Source organism: Magnolia sinica, chromosome 14 (assembly GCF_029962835.1).
Source record: "Magnolia sinica isolate HGM2019 chromosome 14, MsV1, whole genome shotgun sequence".
NCBI classification, from domain to species: Eukaryota; Viridiplantae; Streptophyta; class Magnoliopsida; order Magnoliales; family Magnoliaceae; genus Magnolia; species Magnolia sinica.
The window spans coordinates 14,093,981-14,120,853 of NC_080586.1; the positions used below are offsets into that span (position 1 = coordinate 14,093,981).

Here is a 26,873-nt window from a genome sequence, read left to right on the forward strand (position 1 = left end):
TCAAAACTCAAATAAATCAAATGTTTATAAACTAAGTTCAAATCCAAGATGCCTGATGGGCCCCGATGATAGCACCGTGAAGGTGGCGCAATGAAGGTGGGTCGTGATGATCCAATGGTCTGATCACACCATCCTAGTGATCCAATGGTCCAAATGTTTCCTTCAAGCAACTTACACGTGTCACGAACACATGTGTAAGACCTTCAACCTTTAAAGACCCGACCCGTACTCGTACCCGTCATCTAACCACATTGATACAGGAAACGTACGCTTCATGCATTTATATACTTTGAATGGTTTGGTGTCCGCATCAAAATGCCTCTTAATATGCCATCCATATATATGTAGTCCAAACTTTATGACTTCTGGTCTAATTGAAGTTATGGCGTTGATAGAGTGGAATGGCAATACATGATGGTATACGTAGGTCTCATATAGCACAAATTTAGTCAATGTTGTAGTATTCGATCATATAACTCATACATTTATTATTTATAAATGGAGTAGCTTAGGCCTTAGCCATGCTATCACAATCTCTTATAACTTATTTGAGTAGTTGTTACTTTTATTTTAAACAAAATAAATCAACAATTACAAGAATAGAGAGAGAAAAGTGCACTAACTCTTGTGGTATTACACTTATGAGAACAGTGGTAAACGTTACACGTTATGGGGCCGTAACGGCCGTTATAGAAAAAATGGCCGGTAACGGTCCGTAATGGACGCATAATAGTTGATGGTCTTGTAACGGGTTATTTAAAAAAAAAATGTCGTAATGGCCATTGTTGCCCGTATTGTAATGGTAACGGGCGTTACTATTACGGAATACCTTGCTTACGAGTCATGCTATGAAACTTCGGGTGAGAGTCATAAAGCAAAGGTTAAGGCATGAAACAAATGTTTCAAAAAATCCATTTGGATTTATGTTTGAAAGGTAAACCAACAACGCTATTTTCTACTTTGACAGCTAATAGAGAAATATATGGAGGAGAGGAAAGGATCTCCACATGCTCTTTATTGACTTAGAAAAAAGCATTCAATAAGGTCCTTGGAGAGTTAATTTGGTGGATGGCGAGAAGAAAGGAGCCTCAAGAAGATATATTGATACAATTAAGCATGTGCATGTGGGAGCAATAACAAATGTGAAGACCACTAGTAGAGAGAAAAGTGGGTTTCAAAACTGCAAACTTTCACCAAAGGTCGGCACCGAGCCCATATCTTGTTGCAGTGGTTATGGACGAGTTAATGATGCATTTACAAGAAGTGGTCTTGTTGTGTATGTTATATTTGCAAATGGTATAGTTTTGATTGATGAGACATGTAAACACAAAACTAGAACTATGGAGTGATGCTTTAGAATTGAAAGGTTTTAAAATGTCCAACTAAAAGAGATTATATGAATGCAATTTTAGTAACAATAGTAGTAGAAACAAGGAATCTATTAAGATTGTTGACCAAGAAGTACCCCAAAATGACCATTTTTTATAGTTCGCGAGAATGGAGAGGTGGAGAAGGATGTTGCTAATAGAATTCAAGCCAGGTGGAAGAAGCGGAGATGTGCCTCAGGAATTTTATGTGATGTTCACTTGCCAATGAAACTGAAGGGGTAATTTTATAAGATAGTGATAAGACTAGCTGTGCCTTATGGGATAGAATGATGGATGGTTAAGGAACATGTTCATAGGATGAGTGTAGTTGAATTGAGGACGTTAAGAGGGATGAGTGGCAAGGTGAGGATGGAATGAATTAGAAATGACTACATTTGAGGGAACTTAGGAGCAACACCAATGGATAATAAGATGAGGGAAAGTAGCCACTGATGATTTGTCATGTGCAATGGAGACCAAAGACGCACGGTTCATAGTGAGTTGGTTTAAGTAGAGACTTTGAAAGGGCAAGACAAAGGCCCCAAAAGGACATGTGTAGTAGTAAGAAAAGAGTCAATGACCTATTGTTTAACTAAGGATATCACTCTAGATAGAGCATAATGGCGGAAAAGGATTCATGCAGTTGACTTCATTTAATTAGGATAAGGCTTAGATGGCGGTGATGATGAAAATAAATCAATGATAAGATTATAGGGTAATCTCCATTTACACTACAGTTGCCTGCTATCTTATTTAAACACTTGGAAACTTGATGCTAAAATACTTTGAGCTAATTCTTTTTCCTCATTTAACTTCCATTTTGAATCTTAAAAATGAATAGCATTGCTTCTTCGCATGACGTTTGTGTTCTCCGAAGTTGTCCTACTTGAGGTGATTTTCTAGCCAAATGTAGATTTGGTACCTAGCGCCAATGGTTCGAGTGATTTTAAGGGTGTTTCTTAAGTTGTGGATGTTGCGCCTAGCTATAGCATACATTGGTTTAAAATTTATGTTAAGGCTAGCATGTACTTAGAAAATGTTGAGGTTGGTCTTGAGAAGACCTACATAGCCTTGATTGATGCTAGAATGTGTAAAACCATTATAAACTTCCAGGGTAGCATCAAAGAAGGTACATACCAATCAAATTGAATGAGAAATTTCATAGGATAGCAATATGACCAACCGTTATGGGACAAAATGTTGGGCAGTTAAGGAAAAAGTTGTTCATAGGATGAACATAGCTAAAACGAGGATGTTGAGATGGATGGCTGACAAGACAAGGAAGGGTTGAATTAGACATGAATGCATTTGAGGGAACTTAGGAGCGACACTCTTAGGGACTAAGATGAGGGAAGTAGATAAATAATTTAGTCATTTGTGATGGAGGCGAAGAATTGCATCGGTTAGGATTGAGTTAGTTGAAGTTGAAGGCTCTAGAAGGGCAAGGGGAAGGACCAAAAGGATAGGGGTGGAGGTAAAAAGAAAAGACTTGATGACCTATGGTTTAACTAAGGATATGGTCCTTGATAGTGGAACCGAACATGACTCGTGTAGCCAATCCCAATTAATTGAGATAGGGCTTAGATGATGATTATATCTATAGGTGGTGGTTCAGGCTATTTTGGCGCCCACATAATGTGTGTATTAGATAAACCCTATTTGTCGTGCACACCCCCTCATGATGACCATTGACCATAAAGTCTTTAAGTCAGGCAGATCCAAGGCTCGGGTGTGCGACAACATAGGAAACAATGTATAATCATGCATAAAACCTTTAAAATCATGTGGTATGGACCACTAAGTTTAGAAATGCCCTGATTTTTTGTGTGCCCCTTCAACCTTGTGGGACATGTCTGATGAATGGATTGGATGGCATATACACAAGGTCCCAACAACAAATATAGAAAATTCTATTAGTTGGGTGTCCCCTCCAAACTGCTCCTGTGGTGTGGCCCACCTAAGTTTTTGATCAAGCTGACTTTTGGCCCAATAAGCCTAATATTGAAGGGTGGGCACACCAGTATCATGTAAGTGTTACCATTATATATGCATATGCATAAACACACACACACACACACACCCTTTTTATACTAGGAGAATTTATTCAATTATGCAATCATGTTCGCTGAAATTATGGTGAAAATGTTTTCATTGAACCATTTGTGGGCCCCATGATGTGTTGATGACATCCACTCTGTCATCAGATGCGCCCCCCTCCCCCCCTCATTTGGTCATGAGCCCAAGAATCATGCCAATCCATGACTCAAGCACACAACAAGGAAACAGTCAAGGGTGGATGCCCATCCTTGATTTCATGGAGGGCCCACCGTGTTGTGTATATGTCATCCGACCCATTCACCTAAAGCATATGCCCGAATGAATGGATCTGACAACTATCAGGCCGTTTTAATGCTCTGGTGGGCCTCATAGGAGATAAATGGTGGGCATCCCCATGAACTATTTCCTACCATGCAGCTCACCTTCGTTTGGGATTGAACTGAGTTTTGGACCCCTGGCCAAACTAGCTAGGGTGCATTCGATGGACAAGTCGAATTCCATCAACACATTATGGGGGCCCCCATACAAAAATGTTTTCACTTTGTTTGCATCAAATAATTTCTTCTATAGTATATTATTTTTACACACACGCATAGAGAGAGAGAGAGAGAGAGAGAGAGAGAGAGAGAGAGAGAGAGGACCAACTTTGGATTTTTTATTGTACATTTCAACCTTACTATAGATGGTGAATCGTTGTGTGTTGTAGCTACATGCAACACCTCTAGCTAGCTTGAGACACTCTTAAAATTACCCGAGTTATTGGTGGTGACTACCAAATCTATATTTGGTTGGAAATTTACTTCAAGTGGGACAATAATGGAGAATAAGAACACCATGAAAAGAAGCAATGACAATTTTTTAAAAGATCTAGAAGTCAAACCAGTGTTTTTAGTAGCGCTATAGCGTAGCATGTCCCATACGCTACGTAGTGTACGCAAGTAGCGTAATTCTCTAGTAGCGTGCATGTAGCATAAGCTACAGTGCATGTAGTGTATGCTACATGTAGCATATAATGCAGGGGCATTTTCACACAGAGCTTGAGTGGGGTAGCCCGTGGGATGCGGGGACACACTTGGGGTGGGTGGCCCATGTGATTTGGGGCCCATGGGGGAGGTCTCGTGTTCAAGACTTCTCACCGGGGGTGATTAATGCGCATTTCACACCGGGGGTGATTAATGTGCATTTCACACCGGGCTCGAGTGGGGTAGCCCGTGTGATGCAGGGACGTACTCGGGGTGGGTGGCCCATGTGATTTAGGGCCCACGAAGGGGGTTTGGTCAAGGTCCTAACCCATGCGATGTGGGGCCTGGGCTATGAGATAAAAGGATTAATTCGTCATACTCTAACAGTTCGAGCTTTTATAGCAAGTGGTTAATTGTCCTGCATCAGCGTAGCATAGTGTGTAGCCTGGATAGCGTAAGTTACCTGAAATCTCATTTTTTAAGTGTTTTTTCTATTTTAGTTTAACATCTATTTTTAAATGGTGATGACTTATACCTATGACATATGACACTACATGAAACTAATCCGGACCATCCAAATTGTGGTCCATATTGTAGATAAAGCACTTAGATCAATCTAGACCATCCAAATAGTATTCGATATCATGAATTTGTGGTGTTTCAATAAAAAAATAAGTCACACTTAGAGATGTCTAAAGGTAGAGAGAGAGAGAGAGAGAGAGAGAGAGAGAGAGAGAGAGAGAGAGATTTTGCATGGAAATAAGTGGTTGATGATCCAGATTCGTAGCCAAGAACTCATAGAAATTATGCATTTTGTAACGTTTATCATATTTTCTATTATTTTAATTAAAAATATAAAGGATTGTGTAGCTTACGCTACACGCTATAGAGAGCCAAACGCCACACTTTACGCTGCACGCTATTTAAAACACTGAGTCAAACATGCAACAAGAAGAAACTCAAAGTGCTTTAGTATTAAGTGTCTGTGTGTTTAAATAAAATTGAAAATGATCGCGGTGTAAATGGGGCTGATAATTTAATTGTTGATTTATTTTGTTTAAAATAAAAGTTACAACTACTCGAATAAGTCATGGGATTTGCTATACCATGATTAAGGCTTAAGTTGCTCTATGTGGGCTTATTTGTTTATTGGGGAATTAATTCCCTGGGTTTTATGGTTCCTAGTGAATGTTAGAGTTGGCTTAGTATTTCCTGGGGAATGATTAAATTTTGTTTTGTTGATTGGTGATGTGGTGATAAAGGCCTGGTGGGTGTGGTAGAGCCTAAAGCCGCCATTAGCCTTCTCTTTGTATAATTTAAGGACAACTAGAATCCTTGTTGCTCGAAAATCAAATTGCAAGAAACACTTCAATTTCCAAAAAAAATTAGACTCCACAAAGGCCTTTTCGCCAAAATCTTGGGTAAGGACCATGATTATAGCGTAGGAAGGGGCTAGGCACCCTACTCTATACACAACATAAGGGCCTTTGTTTGAGGAGATCAAGATTCCAACGATTGAAATTTCAACAAATACTTGATTGGATCCTAGAAGAGAAGCAAAAGAAAGAAGAAAATGAGTGTGTTGGAGGGTTAGCGAGGTAAGGAATGTGGAGAATTGGTCCTTCGGCGTGTTCTCTTGAGGTGCTTGTTGACTTGAACCTGGTTGGAACGATCTTGAACTTAGGTGACAACTCCTTGGTAAAGTAGACTTGGTATGTGAAGGGGGGTCTTGTCTTATAACTTGATCTTCAAAGGGAAATGAGAGAAGTAGAAGAACAATGTAATATTTCTCAGGCAGCCAAAGTCATCGCTCGCCACTCCTAAGAATGGAGCTACACAGGAGAGCTTCCCCCCTTGAACCCCAATGCATCTTCCCTTGCTATCTCCATAGCATCTTCTCTCTTGCAGAATTTTGGCCAAGTATGTCTAGAGGAAAGAGAAGGAATGATGCGGACACTAGACCATTCAAAGTATATCAACACAGGAGGCGTGTGTTAGCCATGTCAATGTGGTTAGATGACGGGTACGGGTTGGGTCTCTAGAGTTTGAAGACCTTACACATGTGTTCGTGACATGTGTAAGTTGCTTGAAGGAGATATTTGGACCGTTATATTGCGACGATGGTGTGATCGGACCGTTGGATTACAACGATGGTGTGATTGAACCGTTGGATCGTTGCGGCCAACTTTCATTGCGTTATCATTGGGACCCATTGGGCATCTTCGATTTGAGTTTATCTTATGAATATTTTATTTATTTGAGTTTTGAGACAGTGTGCGCACAATTTTTTTTTTGCAAATTTCTTTTTTTTAAAAAACTTTTTTTAGTAGGAGTATTTTGGTCATTTAGTGTAATCACAAATTTATAAGGGTGTTTTGCCCTAAACCTAAGAATGCTATCTTATCTTTATGAAAAGAAAGAGAGCTTTTGCTTTGTCAAGACCAGGCGATCCCGTCTTCGACTTCCAGTGATTGAAAGAGGGCGTAAGGCCTAGGGAAGTGATTTCTCATCTTCTTCTTTTCTCTCATTCTTTCTTTTCTCAAGGTACTCTCTTCTGTATACCTCTTTTCTTCTAAATTCTCTAGATATAGAAGCCGATCTCTTTTCTTTTCAACCTAAATATTTAGATCTTGGAAGATTTTCATCCCCACATTTACATATTTTGACTTTCTTCAAATCCCATCACCTGAGGCCTTAGATTTGAAGAACCATCAATTTTATTTATTTATTTATTTTTGAATTTTTCAGATTTTTCAATTTAGAAAATTCTTATTTCCTAGATTAGAAAATCCACTTGAATCGTTAGACGGACTTATTGCAAGACGAAAGTCCTATTTTTCGCTGGATCTGACTAAATTTAGATTTTAAGGTGTAATACAACATGTTTACGATGGATGACCACAATCAGTGCTGCATTCTCCTTATTTCCTTATTGTGTTTATTATGTATAAAGCTGATATATATATATATATATATATATATATACTCGTTAAAGATTAAATCTGCCACTTTCAAATACCACATTCATTTAGGGTTGGATTAGGCCGTCCTACACCAAGGAACTTAAAGAGAGACTTTGGGGCTAGGACAATAATGGATATGAACTTTGGTATATAAGGACAATAATGGAAATGGGGTTAGGATGGTGGTAGATCAAGATCTAAAGGATAAAGTTGTAGATGTTAGGAGAGTAAGTTATACAATTTTGTTAATAGAATTGGACTCGATGGTCTAACTAATGGTGCCGGTTTGAGTGATAAATTCCTAGGGATTAGGGAGATATGGGGTCCACAAGTTGGGTCTAATCCAACCTTGCAATGGTCAATCGATCTTTGCACATTGGTCTTTCAATCATAACTTCGTTCTCGTAGATCATATCGTATTAATTAGGCTCGTTGAAAAGATCATTTGATGCACTAGCCTGAGGTAAGAGAGGAGATCTCTCTCTCTTTTTTTTTTTTTTTAAATTTTTATTTTAATGCTTCTAGGCCCACTTGCATGATAAATGTGTTATTTAGCGCAACACTTTGTCGAGTGGAAGGCTATATTGATACATCAGGGTTTGTTGAGGAAGCTTGTGAAAGTTTAACTACCGAAGTTTTCCATTTCCTAGTTAAGACTTAAGAGCTAGGGCTTTCTTTATCTTTTTCTTTTTTAAAGAAAAGTTGGGGAAGGGAATTGTGGGGGGAAGTAAAAACAAAAAAATAAATTGTTAAGAAATTAAAATAACTAGCAACCAAACACCCCATTTGTAAATAGTAAAGATTGTATTATATGATGGAATACTACATGCATGATTATTCGAACAATATGACATTCCAAAGTCATGCTAGGGTGTTCCTTGTAACCTACGCAATGCATCAAAAGCTGAGTTAATTCCAGGTTGTCAAATTCATAAATCCATCAGACAACCTGATATAGCATTCTCACCAAAGATTGGGCCGTTACACTAGGATAAACATGTTCAAAATTATAAATGGATGCATATTTAGAATATTAATAATTTTTTGGATTTTCCAAATATTTTTCGAGATTTTTTGGAACAAATTTTTTTTTTTTTTCAAAACCTATACAGGGGCGCATCGCCCGTTACGCCCCCCACATCGCCTGTAACATCGATTCGGCGTATCCTTAACGATGGGCACCGTTACGCCCACTGTTACCAATACGGAACACCTTGCTTCCCGCGCCATTCTAGACTCATGTGGGTAATGAAGCTAGTCTAGAAGAATAGGATCCTTCTTACCAATTGCAATGTAGGAACATTGACAAATAAGAGTATGGGGGTGTTAACGTAGCTTGCATTCAAAAGACCAAGTGGAAAGGGGCCAAAACTAGAGAAATTGATGGATATGAACTTTGGTATATAAGAAAGGACAATAATGGAAATGGGGTTAGGATGGTGGTAGATCAAGATCTAAAGGATAAAGTTGTAGATGTTAGGAGAGGAGATAAACAATATTATAAGTGCATATGCACCACAAGTAAGGTTGGATAGACTCAAGAGATGATTTCAAGAGGATATGGATTGACTAATGCAAGGAATTTCGAACAAAGAGAGGATATTTATAGGAGGAGACTTTTAATGGTCATGTAGGAAAAGAAAGTAGGGAGGATATGATTTTGGGAAAGAAATGAGATGGGGGATGCTCTCTTTAATTTAGGTATGACATATAATCTATCTCTATCAAACACAAACTTTAAAATGATGGATGAACATTTAATAACTTTTAAAAGTGAATCATATACAAGCCAAATAGATTTCTTTTTACTTGGGAAAACAGAATGGTCAATATGTAAGGATTATAAGGTTATATTAGGAGAGAGATTGATTGTGGAACATAGGTTAATGGTTATGGATGTTTACATTAAGAGATGAAAGAAATGGAGTGAAATTAATAGGTGTTCAAATTTAGATTGTGGAATTTAAAAGGAGAAAACAATGCATTTCATAAATAAATTGATGGAAGAAGGAAAGTGGAATGTCATGGAAAAAGTAAATATTATGTGGAATGAGATAACTGAATGCATTATGGAAGTGCCAAGAGATGTTTTACGAGTATTGGGAAGCAAAAGCCCATCATATAAGGAAACTTGGTGGTGGAATGATTATGTACCAAAAACAATTCACGAGAAACATTCATTTTTCAAAGCATGGCAAGGGAGAAGAGATTAACAAAAGAGGTAGTAAGCAAGACTAAACTTAAGGCTTATGAGGATCTTTGTAATAGTCTAACAGATTCAGGATGAGAGGGTGAGAAGATGTCTTCAAACATGAAAAAGGAGAGAGAGGAAGGGTAAGGTCATAGATCATGTTAGATGCATTAGGAGCAATGACCGAAGGCCCTAGTAAAAGACAATGTGATCAATGAAAGGTGTGGTAGATATTTTCAAAACTTGTTAAATGAAAACCACTTTAAGAGAATATGGATAGAAGGAACGATAGATTCAAATGATGTTGGAGACAATAAATAGTTTCGTTAGATTAGGATAATTGAAGTGAAAGAAGCTTTGAGAAAGATGAAATCAGGAAAGACCAAATGGTGTGCTAATAAAGGATTGGAAGTGTAAGGGAGATGTTGGGTTATTTTGGGTGATAAAGTTGTTCAATAGGATTGTGAGATCGAAGAAAATGCCATACAAATGTAGCAAAAGTGTCGTGGTCCCTATTTATATCAATAAAGGAGACAGAGCTTAATTAACTATCGTGGGATTAAACGTATGAGCCGTACTATGAAACTTTGGGGAGGTGTGACTGAATAAAGACTAAGGCATGAGAGGAATGTCTTGGAAAATTAGACCAGTTTCGTGCCTGTGAGGTCTAATTTTCCTACTCGGAAAATTGATCAGAAAATATAGGAAGAGGAGGAAGGATTTCCACGTGGCCTTTATTGATTTAAAGAAAGCATATGATAGGATCCCTAGAGAGTTAATCTAGTGGGCATTGGGAAAGAATTGAGTTTCAAGAGAATATATTCACATGATAAGGATATGTATCAGGAAGCAGTAACAAATTTGAGTCCTATTTGTAGAGGTAGACTCACAAGAGTTTCAACACGAGGTCATTGGTTCGAGTACCCATTGTGTGAAATCATACTGTGGTGTGATTGTGTGTTAAAAAAAGTGAGCAAGGTGTGCAAAAATGGTTACGTCTAAAAAAATGGCAACATTTTCTTTTTAAAACCAATGCTACGACTAATGTTAGAAATTTCCAAGCTTCTTCAATTTTTTTTTCATGTTTTTGTTTATGGGAGTGATTCTAAGGCAATTTCGACCACTCTAGTGCATTGTTTGGAGATTAAAACATGATATCAGCCTGAAAGGAGGATTCTAAGGCAATTTCAACCACTCAAACTTCTGGCATCGAAACTATCAGCATGGAAGGGGGTATTTTACAAAAAATCAGAGAAGTCCAAAAGTCTCATTAATTAGTTGCATGACTTAGAAATCAAAGACATTAATACACACTTTCATGGGGAAACATTGGGAAACATTGCGAAAATGGTTGAATTTTTCAATGAAACTTTAAGGATTTTTTAAAAAGACATTAATACACACTTCTAAATCATAACATCTCAAAAGAGAAGTGCACATAATAGGTATAGGGTCCTAAGCTATGTGTTGTCTGACTGAACTAATGTAACTATATTAAAATTGAATGCATAACATTTACAGTGTATGTGATGATCATTTCGTCAAACACTCCTAAATACTTTGAAATTAGTCTCAATTGACAACTAGTTGAAGGAAAATTTTGAAAAAAAATATTTTAATTAAAAAATGATTTTTTTTTTTCAAAAATTGACAAGCACTTAACAAATCAATAGCTCAGCCCTCATACATGCTTGATTTCATGTTTGGAGTGCAACATTGCAAGCAACTTGGGAGAAATTGGGGAAATTTTGAATCTTCCAATTTTCCCCAAATTGGACCACCTACACTCAAATTTCGAAATTAAAGTGTATGTGATGATCATTTCATCAAATACTCCTAAATACTTTGAAATTAGTCTCAATTAACAACTGGTTGAAAGAAAATTTCGAAAAGAACATGGAAAACATGAAGAACCAATGGATATCGAAATCAAAGCTCGAATTCCATGATTTTTCATGGAAAACATGAAGAACTAATAGATTTTTTTTCATAGAGATAACAGACATTTTATTGAGAAACTCGCAAAAAGCGAGAAAAGAACCAATAGATTTATAGCCATTTGACACTGATTTAACAGAATTTCAACAAAAAAGGGGGTTTAGAAATTGAAAATGCTCACCAGATCGAACATGTGTGATATATCGGCACTACGTGTACGTTTCATATCCCACAAGTGGGATACAAGATATACCGTGGGATATATATTCCGATATTGTCGATATTTAAAACATTGGATGGAATGTGTATCTTCCGCCTCATTTTCGGTTATGGTTAGCGGATCCCCAAAAGGTTTTTTTAAGGCCTCGACAGGCCTCATGCAAGGTGACCCACTTTCTCCCTTTTTGTTCTTGGTGGTAGCGGAAGCTCTAAATTGCATGTTATCTAAAGGTCAACAGGTGAGTCTAACATCTAGATTCAATTCCTCGAGCGTTGGGCCCATTATATCCCACTTGCAGTCCGGGGACGACACTTTTCTATTTTGTTATGCAGAGATGGAAAAGACAGTCAACTTGTGGAAAATATTGGGGGTGGTTCGAAGAGGTTTCCGGGCTGAAATTAATTCGGGTAAGAGCGATGCTTGGGAAGCCTCCGAAACATTTTTGGAGCAAGGTGATTGAGAGATTTCAATGGAAGCTATCAAGATGGAAATGGAGGCACTTATCACTAGCTGGGCGCATTACCTTAATAAAAGTGGCTCTTTCAAATTTACCATTGTACATTGTGTCCCTCTATGGATGCCCGAAATTGGTGTTAGAAAAGCTTGAAAAGTTGCGGAGGAATTTCATGTGGCAAGGACGCAAGGTGTGGAGGAAAGATATAAATTTCACCTCTTAAAGTGGGAAGAGGTTTGCTTACCCTTGGAAGAAGGGGGAGTGGGCTTGAGAGACCCCAACTCTATGAATGTGGCAGTGGCACTACTTGGCAAGTGGCAATGGAGATTCGAAGTAAAAGAAGGCAAGCTTTGGAGGGAGGTAATAGTACAAAAGTATGGGCTAGAAGCTAGGGGGTGGGGGATCAAGAAGGCATCGCTCTACTGTGCTTTTGGTATTCGGAAGGCCATTTCCTCGGTTTCTCCATTGGTAATAGCTGCCACATCTTTCAATCTTTGGAATGGCTCTTGGATTCAATTCTGGGAGGATTCATGGTGCAAAGATAGGCCCTTAGCGGGTGTTTTTCCATCCTTAGCTGCTTCATCTTCATAAAAGAACATTGTAGTAGATAAATGCTTTTCATTTGAAGGAGGAAGGGGAGCATGGTGCCCCCCATGTAGGCCTTTACGATTCGGAGTCAGAATACTACGCATGCCTATTGGTTCACCTCCAGCACTATTATCCTTCTCTAGACTCAATTGACTTATTGGTATGGCTCACATCTTCATCTGGTTCTTTTTCAATGAAATCTTTTTACAATAATATTCGTCGTTCGAGGCACAATCTTGACGGCATGATTCCATATGCATTTTGGTTCTTTGGGGCCCTCCCAAAGGCATCTTCCCTCATGTGACTAGCGGGTAGAAATTAGACACTAACAATATATAATCTTTAGAAAAGGGGAATGTCTCTTTCGAACAGTTCTATGGAGTTAGTCGATCACCTTTTAATTCATTGCCCTTTCGCCAATCAGCTATGGAATCACATTCTGCATATTTTCGAGGTGAAATGGGTAATGCCACAGTCAGTCTCGCAATTACTTTGGGCATGGCATGGAGTTCACTTGTTAAAAGATAGATTAAAATTATGGAGGCCGTCCCTTCAGGCTTGCCTTTGGAACAATTGGGCTGAACGCGATGCACACTTTTTCAACAACAGCCTTAAATCATGTGATCAAATTTGGTGGAAGGAAAAAGGGGATGCATTTGAAAGGGCTATGACGCTTCTTCAAGTTGACATCAATGTAGCTCATGCTATTTTGTATTTATAATTTCCCATTTCAATTGCATTCTTCTGTCCTGATTGTTTGTCGGGCATTTTTTTAAAAAATAAAATTATTCATAGCTATTCAAAAATAAAAAAAATTAAAAAAATTCACGAAATCAGATTCTTTTGAATGAATCGAAGTTTGGGGGCTACATTTGGCGGAAATTGAAAAAAAAAAAAGAGAGAGATAAAAGTCCTTTTTTTTTTTCCTGCTTGAAATAGTTAAATTCAAGGTTAACACCAAATTCAACCATATCTTGTTGGATTTGTGGTCGATTTGGATTTTTTTGTTTATTTTATTTTATTATTATTATTATTTTTTTGTAATTTTGCTATTTTTAACATAAAATTCAACAAAATTCATTTTTATTTATTTATTTATTTATCTTTAGTGTGGATAATTGGAATACATATAGACTCTTTAGATCCACGCGTGCATACATTAGATCAGATTTTTACATCTCATTTTCTATTTTTTAGATAAATTTTTTTTTTTGGCTAATTTTTGGAATGAATAGCGCCAATTCATAAAATTCAGTATAAGTCTTCTCTTTTCTTTTCTTTTCCATATACTTTCCAAGGGTTGACATTGAACCTATGCCTTTTTGCATTGGTTGTGGATGAGTTGACGAGGCATATGCAGGAAGAGATTCCATGCTGTATGTTGTTTGCGGATGATATAGTTTTGATTGACAAGACGAAGAAGAGTGTAAATGCAAAGATAGATTTATGGAGGCTCTAGATTCTAAAGGATTTGAAAATAGTCAAACTAAGAGTATATGAAGCGCAATGTTAGTAACAATAGGAGTGAAAACAAGGAATAAAATTAAGATTGCTGAACAAGAAGTTTCCCACCCAAAATGACCACTTTCCATACCTCAGGTCAATAATTCTTGAGTGGAGAGATTGAGAAGATGCTGCCCATATAATTCAAACTAGCTGGAAGAAATGGAGATGTGCCTCTGTAGTTTTATGTGATCGTTGTGTACAACTAAAACTGAAAAGGAAAGTATTATAGGATAGCTATAAGACCAACTGTGCTTTATGGGATGAAATGTTGGGCAGTTAAGGAACAACATGTTCATAGGGTGAGTGTAGCTTAAATGAGGATGTTGAGATGGATGAGTGGCAAGACGAGGAAGGATAGAATAGAAATGAATGTGTTTTTTAGGGAACTTAGGAGTAGCACCAATAGGTAATAAGATGAGGGAAAGTAGACTCAGATGGTTTTGTCATGTGCAACGGAGATCAAGAACCACATTGGTTAGGAGTAAGTTGGCAGAAGTTGAAGGCTTTAAAAGGACAAAGGGTGAGGCCCAAAGGACGTGGATGGAGGTAGTAGGAAAAGATTGATGACCTAAGGTATAACTGAAGGTATGGCCCTTCATAGAGCGGAATAGAGGAACAAGATTCATGTTGCCAACCCCAAGTTGAGGCATAAATGATAATGATGATGAATTAACCAATGTATAGAACTTCGTATTGTTTTCTTTAGAAGTGTAATCTCTGCCCACCTAAGAAAATAACAAAGAGACGCTCGTAATGGCCGAAGGTTTTCAAGTAGTTGCAATAATGGTTTGTTGCTAGTCTATGATGCACGTTGATTTACAGTCAATTAATCTCGACCAACCAAACAGACCATGTTAAAGAGATGCTCGTAATGGCCGAAGGTTTTCAAGTAGTTGCAATAAGGGTTTGTTTCTTGTCTATGATACATGTTGATGTATGTTCTGCTAATCTCGACCAACCAAAGTCTGGGTCCTATCATAGATAGACCATGTTACATGATTATGTGGCATAGAAATTGTTGGAATTACCTTGGGCAATTTTGCTTAATAAAACCGAACTTCAGAAAAATTTAATCGAAGGACTGTTACTAATATGGGTATCGGTCGTAGCAGCAGATACAGGAGCATAAAGACTGTTACGACCCTCGTAACGGTTCAAAATTCATTTTGCTCGAAAAATTCTGATAAAATAGCTAGAAAATCTAGAATATTGTAAATATTCCAAATCTACTCAAATATTTTTTTTTTTTTTTTTGAACATGTTTATGGTAGTGTAATGGTGCACTCTTTGGTGAGTGTGTTATGTTGGGTTCTTTGGTGAATTTATGAACATGGTTATATGTTTCAATTATTTACACACAGTTTTCGAAGTATCGATATTGGTACAAGTTTCGCTAGCCAGGGATACAGAAATAATATTGATATTGTGGATAATATCGCTGATAACCGGAAATGTGGGGAAACATGGGAAAAATGGTGGAATTTTCAGTGAAACTTCAAGAGATGTTAAAATGTACACATTTGCATATTTAGAAATAAAACAAAATTGCAAAAATACTGCATACATGACAAGTTTCCATTTACTGGGGCCTTAAAAGCATGTGTTGTTGTAAGAATTAGTCCAACTATCCCCTCCGGCCTATTTAACCTTCTGACCTTCTATCCAAACATCCATTGATATTGCAAAATATCAACAACACATAATACTTCACCAAGAAATCATCAACATTTGGAGAGGAAACAAAAGATTGTGGTCTCAATATCTCGTATGTTGCAATATCGATAATATCGAGATATTATCAATATTATCAATGACAAATTGAACACTACATACAACCATGTGCCCACGAAAAAATAAATAAATTCTAATAAACAAAATTTTGATGATATCAATACATATTGAAATATCGTCGATGCACTTATGATACAAGCATTACCTAGAATTTACATAGTCGAAAATATTGGTGATACATTGGCGATATTGATGCATTGGCAATACAAGCAACACTTAAAATTTACATAGTTGAAAATATTGACGATTACATTGGCGATATTGATACGTTGGCGATATTTAGCGATACATTACTAATACCTAGAATTTCTAATACTACCAACATTATCGGTATCGCTACCAGTGTTATCGGTATCGCTGAACTGGAGGTAAAGATAATATCGGAGATATTTTGATAATATTGGAGATATTTCGAACACTGTTTACACATCACAATCAAGCATTAGAAATAGAAATCGAAAAAAAAAAGCATGTATACCACTTTTTTTTTGCTTTGAAAAAATGGCTCTTGGAGCTTCTATTTGTCCAAATCGCTTCAATCTACTAGTTTAATCCCAAAAATTATAATATGAATGCTCAAAATCTATTGTAGAATGATGTAGGAAAGTTTTTGGAATGAGAAAAGTGAAAAAATGCAGAAAAATGGATTTATATAGAAAAAAGAAGTGGTCGTTTTTCGACTGTATGCCCTGTAACGGCCATTACTCCTTGTAACGGTCAACACGGTTTAAAAAAACCAACTGCCCTGTTTCACCCCAATGTCGCGTAATGGTCACAGCTTTTACCTATAGGTATCGGTTTACAGCCATATTGTAACATATATGGAACACTTTGGTTTGGATCGCTCCAACATAATTTATTTGACATGACTTCACTACTTTTCAAGTGCATGTGCATCAACCACCATACTACATAATACGAATCACATGAAATTGGAAACCCAGAAACCTAGACTTGCATAGCGGAAGGGATACCCATGCAAGGTGTGCCTACTGCTGACATGGGAGGAATGCGTCATGTAAATTAGATCTATACCGCCATCAGATGAGCTGCTCTATTTTTTGTCTGATCCCAAAAGTCAAGTTGATCACCAATTCATGTGAGCTAAATCAGAGGGAACAATGTGAAATCATGCCTATCTTAATTCATGGGGTGAGACCCATTTAGTTTTGGAATGTCCTATTTTTTCTTAAATTTTTTTTTTCCAGCATCCTTAATCCTGGTAGGATGCATCAAATGAACGAATTGGATGGCATGCAGACACTATGGTGGGCTCCACACGCAACCAATGGTGGTCGTGAAAACCTAACCATTACCTCTGGTGTGGCTGAGTTGAGTTTTGGATGAGCCTAATTTTTAGGCCTTAGGGGTATTGTGAGGTGGCACATGTGATGGGATGGTGTGGATCTCATGCATCTCCCTTCTATGGCTACACGAGGCGCGATGAAAGGAACACTTTTTCTTGGAATCCTGCAATCGTCATAGTGTGACAATTAATATTGGAGAAAATAGGTGCTAAGTACTTTATATGCTAACAGTCCTATGACGCGTGCCAAATGGGCTCTTAGAGGCGTTCTTTTTTTCTTTTTCTTTTTTAAAAGGTGAGTCTTTCTAATTTTGACATTTGGTTTTTCTTACTCCATCAAGCTGACTGTCTTGTCTTGTCTTGTCTCAGGAACTCAACGGCTCCCACGCCTTGTGGGGCTTTCTAAGGCCCTTGAAATGATGTTGGTATGCTGTCATGAATGTTGCATAGACTCAAATGTTTTTCTTATTTCCTAAGATTAATTCACCTTTTCGGTAATGAAAAATTCTGAAGTCATATAAATTTCTGGCTTATTTGCCTTCTCCTCTGTACAGATGTCAAAGCCAATAAAAGCAGAGGAAGCTCATGCCTTGGGTCTTGTGGATGACATAGCTTCACCAGATGAATTATTAATGACGGCTCGTCGTTGGGCTTTGGATATTCTTGATCGTAGAAGACCATGGGTTTTAAGTCTTTACAGAAATGACAAGTTAGAGCCTCTTGGGGAGGCTAGGGAAATACTCAAGTTTGCAAGGGCCCAGGTCCAAAGACAAGCTCCCAATCTTCACCACCCATTGGTTTGCATTGACGTCATTGAAGAGGGTATTGTTTCAGGCCCCCGTGCTGGACTTTTTAAGGTATGTATAACTGCCGCTTTCTCATTCAAGCTTCAGCCTACAGATGATGTTTATTCATGAACGCTATGATTTGTCTGGCTTGGCAGGAGGTGGAAGCTTTTAATAAACTTCTTGTCTCTGATACCTGCAAGAGCTTGATCAACGTCTTCTTTGCACAACGTGCAACCTCAAAGGTTTGAATGAATTTCTAGTTGATATTGCGTCTGTGTATGTGCATGCATGTGTGCATATCATGTGCTTGTGCATGCATGCTTTCATGCGAACACACACACACACACACATCTGGAAAGAAATAATCCTGTCTTAAGTGATGAATTCCCATCATCATCATCATTATCCTTACATTACCTTTCAAAAAAAAGCATCCTTATGTGTTTTTTTTTTTATTTTACCTCTTTACGCAACCCAAAAAAAAAAGGAAGAAGTTTTGTGTGGCCAATGTAAGGGGCACTTCACCTGTTTCAGTCTTTTATATTGTAAAAAAGGCAGAAGAGTCATGGGTTTTTGTGTTGTTTTCTGAAGCACCAGAAGACATGAATTGAGTATTCTATAATTTCACTAAGGAATGTAGGAAAGCAACCTCTTCAAGGTAGATCATCTTTTAGATATCATATTGTTTTTGTCTTGGCTGCCAATATTTTTCTTGAAATCATACGGCATGCAAAAGCTTTTTTTTTTTCCCTGAAAAAAGGGACAGTGGATACAATTCAGCAACATTTTTGGAAAGAATAACATGAGGAAAGAGCTCATCCAGCTTAAATTTATACCTTTCGTGAGATCATATGTTATTTTCATGGAATAATTAACTCTGACCTTGGCTGTCAGCACTGTACTATTGATGGAATTAAGGACTTAGTTGCAACCATTGAGATAAGTATCCTTCTGAATTGGTCAGAAAAGAGAATTTTCTTGCACTAATTTAGAATCCAACATGCTATTAAATTTTTATTTTTTTATTTTTTATTTTTAAATTTTAAATCTTGCGGTTCTTTCATGTGTTTCTCTCTCCATACATACTCACATACACATGTATGTTTAAACATGTAATCACAGAAATACATATCTATTTACCTGCGTAAATATCCATATCAGTTATTAGTTTCCTCCTGCATTCCTGATAACAGGTTCCTGGGATCACTGACATGGGTTTGGTGCCACGGAAGATAACTAAAATTGCCGTTCTTGGTGGGGGATTGATGGGTTCTGGAATAACAACCGCATTGATACTGAGTAACTATCCCGTGATCCTGAAAGAAGTGAATGAGAAGTTCCTAGAGGCAGGACTTGCTAGAGTCAAAGGTGATCATTACGTTACTTTTGTATTATGGTATTTTTTATGCATCCATGTCTTTTTGTATCCCTTGGAACCTTATTTTTTGGGAGCCACCATGTACACCCTCCCTTATTGATAGATGCACCGTTTCTCCCTACTTTTGGTAACACAGTACAACTTTGTACTATTGTATTGCCAAAAATAGAAAGTAAAAGGTGCATTTATTTACCAGGGTGGATGTAGATACCAATTAATCTTTTTTTTTTTTCCACGGCTGAAAGCTCCATGCATGCAATGCCTACTTCTTTTGCAGCCAATTTGCAAAGTCGAGTCAAGAAAGGGAAAATGACTGAGGAGAAGTTTGAGAGAACCCTTTCTCTTCTCAAGGGCGTTCTTGACTATGAAAGCTTCAGAGATGTTGACATGGTCATTGAGGTCAGTCCAGATAATGCCTTTTTCTTTAAAGTTATCTTACCTCTCTAACATTTATTGACCGGTGTTTATTATGTGGTGTGTTTGGGTACTCATTTCCTGAAACAGGCTGTTATTGAAAATGTCTCTTTGAAGCAACAAATATTCGCTGATCTTGAAAAGTATTGCCCTTCACATTGCATATTTGCTAGCAATACTTCTACAATTGACTTAAATTTGATTGGCGGAAAGACACAGTCTCATGATCGTATCGTTGGGGCACATTTCTTTAGGTATGTATAATTCAAACAGTCTGATATGAATGAGATTCAGACCTTTATTCAATGGGCCCAACCAGGAATCTGCCATAGACCCAAATTCAAAATGATTTGATGATACTAACCATTTGATTGCTGGCACACGAATTGACACCAAAAGACAACTTAATTATGGTTCACACTTGATGTGAAATTTATTGATTGGAGGGTTAGGTCATCTATACAAAGCAAATTTGGGTTTTTGGAGGACCAATGGTGGGGCACATGGGACGGTTGGTTTGGATCATCTTACACGTGGTGTTACTTGTTCCCTTCAATTTGATCCAACTGATGTATCCATCTCTTTTTCAGTCCTGCTCATGTTATGCCGCTCTTGGAAATAGTTCGTACACAGAAGACATCTCCTCAAGTGATTGTTGACTTGCTAGCTGTTGGGAAAAAGATCCGCAAAACACCTGTTGTGGTCGGAAATTGCACTGGTTTCGCTGTCAATCGGATGTTCTTTCCTTACTCGCAATCAGCATTCTTATTGGTTGATCACGGTTTAGATGTCTATCAGATTGATCGTGCAGTTACCAAGTTTGGAATGCCAATGGGCCCATTTAGGTATCTAGAAATCACTACTTTAATTTGATGATCTAAAAACCATCCTGTTACATCATCTACAATATGATGATCAGTAAGTCTATGGAGTTTAAGAAAAAAATTTCATACCAATCACGGAAAATTCCCCGGGGAAAAAAAGATGAATCCTTTCAAGTAAGGATGATTTGTCTAATGAGAAATGCTGTTAGGACCAGATAGCCATCCCCAACACATGGCAAAAATATAATCTGGTTGGGACCATTGGTCTAGTGGGCTGCCATATGGTGTCTAATATTTGTAGTTATTGAACTACCTGGACAATCCAATTGTTGTGAGTTTCACAGACCAGTGCTCATTGTTTGAACTGCCGGTCCTTTTTCAGGCCCTTGTTTGGATGGCTACCTTAGTCCGATCACCTTGCTGTTTTAGATTTGGCCCATCCATGTGGTAACACATGAAATCAATGGTCATGATTCCCATAAACAGATGCCATTTGAACACTAAACATGTTTTAGCATGGACTTCCTAGAATAGCATGAAGTGCCCATTTCATAGTCCCATTTTTTTGTGTCGAAATGGTTGCATGCTGAACAAATGGATCAGCTATGATCTTCACTTCATTTGTGCAGAATGGTTGATCTGGTTGGTTTTGGGGTAGCCCTAGCAACGGGTATGCAATTCGTTGAGAATTTTCCTGAAAGGTGCTACAGAGCGGCGCTAATTCCAATCATGGTTGAGGATAAGAGGGCAGGTAAGGGCAAATATGTCATTGCACATATTTAAACTAAGCAATTACTGTCACCCTTTTTCTATTATAGTCAATGTTGATACTTTTTATCATATCCTCTAGGACCCATCAAGGTTCTAAATGTTAAACATTACACATTTCTGTGGCACTTTTCTCAGGCGAAGCTACTCGCAAAGGTTTCTATGTGTATGATGATAGACGCAAGGCTAGACCGGACCCTGAACTAAAAAGATACATTGAGAAGTCAAGAAGCATTGCTGGTGTCACTGCTGATCCCAAGGTCTCCCCTCTCTCCCTTTCATCATTGTCGTCATCGTTATCATCATTATTGCCTTGTCTCATCATCATCAACCATACTTCACCCAAGCTTGGGCCAACTAGCGCATTGCTACCAGGCGGTGTTAGAACACAGACACACATAGAGGAGGGAAATGGTCTTATACAACTATCATAGGCTTATGATCATGGATTTAATTAGCATTTTTGGAGTGGTGCACCATATTATTGTCTCATCACACTAAAACCTCCTTCACCTAGGCTTGGGACCAGCCAGCGTATCCTACCAGGCGGTGTTAGAGCATACATGCACATATAGGAGCGAAATGATATTATACAACTTTTTGTATCATAGGCTTATGGCCGTGGATTTAGGTAGCGGTTTTGTAGTGTGATTTGCCTGGAGACTGAAACCGGTGCAACTTGCATCAACTCGGCTGACTTGGTCCTGCATCGGTGTGGCGACAAGTTTCGTTTTGCACCAAAGCTGATACCATTCGAATGATTTGGAGTCGTAGCAAACAAAATTTCAAATTATGCTTATATTTCAACTATTTACTTTGGAAAGTTTGGACGAGTCCAATCATCAATCCGGACTGTCCATTTATTCCTGATGCTTTTGGCTGCTAATGATGCAACAATCACACAAATTGAATGGTCCTAACCATCCAATCAATCAACAGATATGCCATGGGCCTGTCTTGGATTGCTTATTGATTGTAAGGAAGTCAAATTATGATGACCATCTGATTTGTGGATTGTTAAACAAATAATTATAGCAAAAGTGGCCTACATTCAAAGGGTCAATATCATCTGATTTTTTATGATTTTTGTGTTGTGGCCTGCCACTAGTGGTCTGAAAAGGGATAATTCAGATTGATGGTTGGACTGTCCCAATTGTCCAATGCAACTAGTTGCATCATAAGCCTACAATACAATTATCATAAGATCTTTTCCCATCTATGCGGTCGTGATTCTTTTTCAATTTACAATCAAAGTAAATCATAGTTCTAAAACTCATCAAGTCGACCCTAAACTCAGCCTTATCCAAAGGCAAACTTCGAGACTAGTAACCATTTTAAGTCAACTCATTTTAATCAATATAAATTGATAAAAGGTTTGTTCTTTATTAATTGTTATTTGTATTTTCTATTTTTTGGAGAGAGATATAGGGGAGTTTTATTTATATTTAGTTCTTTAATGCTAGAAATATGGAGGTAGGCTTTAGAATCTCAAGGTTTTAAAATTAGTCAAATTAAAATAGAGTATATGGAATGCAAGTTTAGTAACAATTGGGGTGGAAACAAGAAATTGGTTAAGATTGCTGACCAAGAAGTATCCAAAATGATCATTTTCAATATCTTGGGTTGATAGTTCGTGAGAGCAGATAGATTGAGAAGGATGTTAGAATTCAAGCTGGGTGGATGAAGTGGAGCTTTGGTAATGGAGATTTGTGTGATCGCCCTGTGCGAATTAGACCAAAGGGAAATTTTTATAGGATAGCTATAAGATCACTTATGCTTTATGGAACTGAATGTTGGGCAGTTAAAGAATAACATATCCATAGGATGAGTGTAGCTGAAATGAGGATGTTGTGATGGATGAACAGGGTAGCACTAGTGGATAATAAGATGAAGGAAAGTAGACTTAGATGATTTGACCATGTGCAAAAAAGACCAAGAACTGTGCTGGTTACGAGTAAGCTCGTTCAAATTGAAACTCTAAAAGGGCAAGGGGAAGGCCCAATACAATGTGGGGGAGTAGTAAGAAAAGACTTGATGATCTATGGTTTCACTGAGATATGGTCCTCGACAAAGTGGAATGGGGGAATAGGATTCGTGTAGACAACCCCAGTTTTTGGGATAATGCTTATATGATGATGGTGTCGGTGACTTCTTTAATGCAGTATTTAATTACATGCCAGCTTTGCTGTCATTCAGATGTTAATTTGCACCAACACTAATGTACCTGTATCCCATAAGAACTTTGCAGAAGTGTTGTTGGGTGAGAGTACCTCCTGGGAAGTCCACTTATAACACCCATATTTCCATGTGCCCGGGACAAGGTTACGATAATGATGATTTAGAATATTATTTTAATACCTAGTTGTTTTCTTTGAGTCCACCTAAGACAGCTGAACATCGAGTTTAGTTGGCTATTTTGGGTTGTGGAGTAAATGGAAATCACATCTCTTTGGGAACGACCTTAGTACACTATAGGTTTACAACTCAGTGATCTTACTGCCGCATGCTAAATGCGGATTGGTCAAAGTTAATCCCCTGCAACTTGGCTGTATATGCGGATTGGTCAAAGTTAATCTCCTGCAACTTGGCTGTATATGATTGATGTATCAAGTTCGTATCCTTTTTGTGCATTGCTTCTCTAGGCTTCTTCTTTATTATCAGTGCATCTATTTTCTTCTATTCGTTCTAGAAGTATATTTTTGTTCGAGAACTTGCACCCTCATTATTTTAAACTGTAAAACAATTAAATGCTTAAATGATATATCCATGTCAAAAAGACTCATGGATTTTCTCATCCAAAATTTGTTACTTGTGGATCGACTCAGTTACAAAATCTTACGGGTTTATTTTTCTTACATGGGCTTGAATGCAGCTGATGAAGTCATCAGATAAAGATATAGTGGAGATGATCTTCTTCCCGGTCGTCAATGAGGCTTGCCGTGTCCTTGCAGAGGGAATTGCAGTGAAGTCATCAGACCTTGACATTGCTTCTGTCATGGGCATGGGATTCCCTCCATACAGGTCCCTGATTTTCCCTGTTAAAAAAATAATAATAATAGTTTTCCGTAACCTGTTTGGATTTGTGGAAAGCATGGAAAGAAACACTGTTTCTCAGAAACTCTTATTTCCTGGAAACTGTGGGAAAGAAACATTGTTTCCTTGTTTTTCAATAAGGTCTTCCTTGAAAATTGGGGACTATATTCAAGTCTGTTGTTTGGAAAAGCAAAATTTAGTGGGAAGCTTTTCCTGGTAGTTACATGCCACCTGGACTGGAATGCCTGCATATGGGATGCAGGGACAGTGGCAATTGAAGCTGGATGGTGGCACGCACATATGGGGCACAAGTGAAGGTGGACAGTGGCATGTAGCACTTGTGCACATTGGCATGGCACATGACATGTTGGCACCTGTGGTACATTTTTGGGCAATTGAAGATGAAGGTAGCACATGGCACATTGGTATATGTGGGGTGCAAGCAAAGTTGGTGGCTCATGCATATACCACACTGGCACATGGGGGGCACTTGAAGCTAGACAGTGGCATGTGGCACATGCGCACATTGGCATATTGGTACATGTGGAGAGTTGAGGATGGACTGGCCAATACGTTTCCCACAGAGAGAGTTCAAAAACAAAGTAAAGTTAACTTCAAGGGAAGGACACCTCCTTTCCAAGAATCCAAACTGGCTTTAAAAAATGACATGGAACCATAATATCTGGTACTTTTGTGTTCAGGGGAGGGGTCATGTTTTGGGCTGATTCCTACGGATCCAAGTACATCTGTTCGAGACTCAATGCATGGACAAAGACATATGGTGATTTCTTTAAGCCCTGTGCCTACTTGGCTGAAAGAGCTGCCCAAGGCGCTTCTCTGGTGAGAAATAAGAGCACTTTTCTTTCTTCTTCTGCACAGCAATTTGCTTGTATAATGTTGGAAATGCTAATATCAAATGCAACATGATTGGAACATGCATATGAAATCCTGACCACCCATTTGTTAGACCCGTCATGTATGGGCCATAGTCCAAAATCACATTTGTCAGATCACAGATGACGTCAAGTGCCCGAAAGGACTGCTGACCAGTGAGAGTGAGCCATTAGTCAGCTCATTCTAGTTGCCTGGTTTCAAATTGCTAGGATCTTCTGACCACTGTATTTTGTGTTATGGCCCATCCTTGATGAGCCTGCTGCACAAACAATTTATATGTCATACATTTATTCCAGTGTACCATGGAGCTTGTTGGATTTGTCATGATATTAGCATGAGAGATGCTAAGGCTATCTGCAAGGGGGCTTGAAGAGTTGACTCACATCAGCCAAGAAGTTTGCAGTATCCAGGCTGTTCATCACGCAGGGCCTACAGTTAACATGTCCTAGCCCAAACATCAAGTCAGACACACATGTATGGACCAACAGTGACTACAGTCGATATTCAATATACATTTGTGGCCCACATGATGAAGAACCAGCATGTTTTTTGAGCCAGGGAATGTTCATGTTGCCCCAGCTGATGGGCTGCCTGGATCGCACCCTTACCACATTGGCATGTGCACCTCACGTCCCCCCTTCAAACTCTCCTAGCACTAATCACATTATCACTTCTTCTTTCTGAATTATACCATGTCTTCACTCTCTCCTAACTGTAGAATACATTACCACTTCTCAGTGTGCATTCAACTTGCTTACCGATACTAACCTACTGATGCAGTGTGGCCCAGTGGAGCAGGCGCAGGCGAAGTCTCGACTATAAAAATGATCCACTTTGCAATCTTATCCTTTGTTCTCCCTCTCCCAGGAAGTGGCCCTCTTAACATCCATGCAAGCCAATCTACAGTTAGGCCATTAAGAAGGTAGCATCTTAAACAAGCTGGACCACATGCATCTCAAGTCATTGTGGTACTAGTTTTCATAGAGGCTGGTGAGAGGCTGTAGATATGATTATACGAATCCTCTATGGACTTGTGTTGTTTAGCTGATTTAATAATAAAGCATTAGTTTTTATCTACATTTGTTATGTTACATTCTCCAACTTGGCTTATGGAATTATAAGATGCATGGCACCCTTCTTTTGCACAATTTAACTGGGTTTTCTGTTCTGACCTGTGGGACCTATTGTTTGTTTTCTAGACCATTGGTTTGTTGCATTCCACTCTAACAGTGTCCAAAAATAACCATCCCAGATTGGGTTTGAGGTGTAGATCAGCTGCGTTTCAACACAGAGTTACTTCCTCAGTTGAATATGGGACCATTGGTGTGTTTCTCCCCATAAACTGTTAATCTGTAGGAAATGAAATCGGGAGATTACATGAGCTTTTTAGGGCATGGTACATCCCTGGTGTGGCGCAGTAGATCATTGGT

The 26,873-nt window shown here is 38.3% G+C and overlaps 1 protein-coding gene across 3 annotated transcripts in view; it reads left to right on the top strand.

Annotated features, from left to right (window-relative positions):
* The window catches only part of LOC131225562 (peroxisomal fatty acid beta-oxidation multifunctional protein MFP2-like), a 32,611-nt gene extending 6,020 nt beyond the window's left edge, over positions 1–26,591 (top strand). For 2 of the 3 annotated variants that reach the window (XM_058221111.1, XM_058221110.1), the window contains exons 7-18: positions 17,714–17,769; positions 17,899–18,201; positions 18,288–18,374; positions 19,326–19,500; positions 19,788–19,909; positions 20,015–20,178; positions 20,515–20,769; positions 21,378–21,499; positions 21,655–21,776; positions 24,389–24,537; positions 25,251–25,389; positions 26,224–26,591. In XM_058221111.1, the coding sequence (XP_058077094.1) occupies positions 17,714–17,769; positions 17,899–18,201; positions 18,288–18,374; positions 19,326–19,500; positions 19,788–19,909; positions 20,015–20,178; positions 20,515–20,769; positions 21,378–21,499; positions 21,655–21,776; positions 24,389–24,537; positions 25,251–25,389; positions 26,224–26,265 (1,736 nt within the window). In that variant the 3' untranslated portion in view covers positions 26,266–26,591. The remainder of the gene's footprint in view (positions 1–17,713; positions 17,770–17,898; positions 18,202–18,287; positions 18,375–19,325; positions 19,501–19,787; positions 19,910–20,014; positions 20,179–20,514; positions 20,770–21,377; positions 21,500–21,654; positions 21,777–24,388; positions 24,538–25,250; positions 25,390–26,223) is intronic. The other variant, XM_058221112.1, reaches the window with a different exon arrangement.
* The last annotated feature ends 282 nt before the right edge of the window (positions 26,592–26,873 follow it).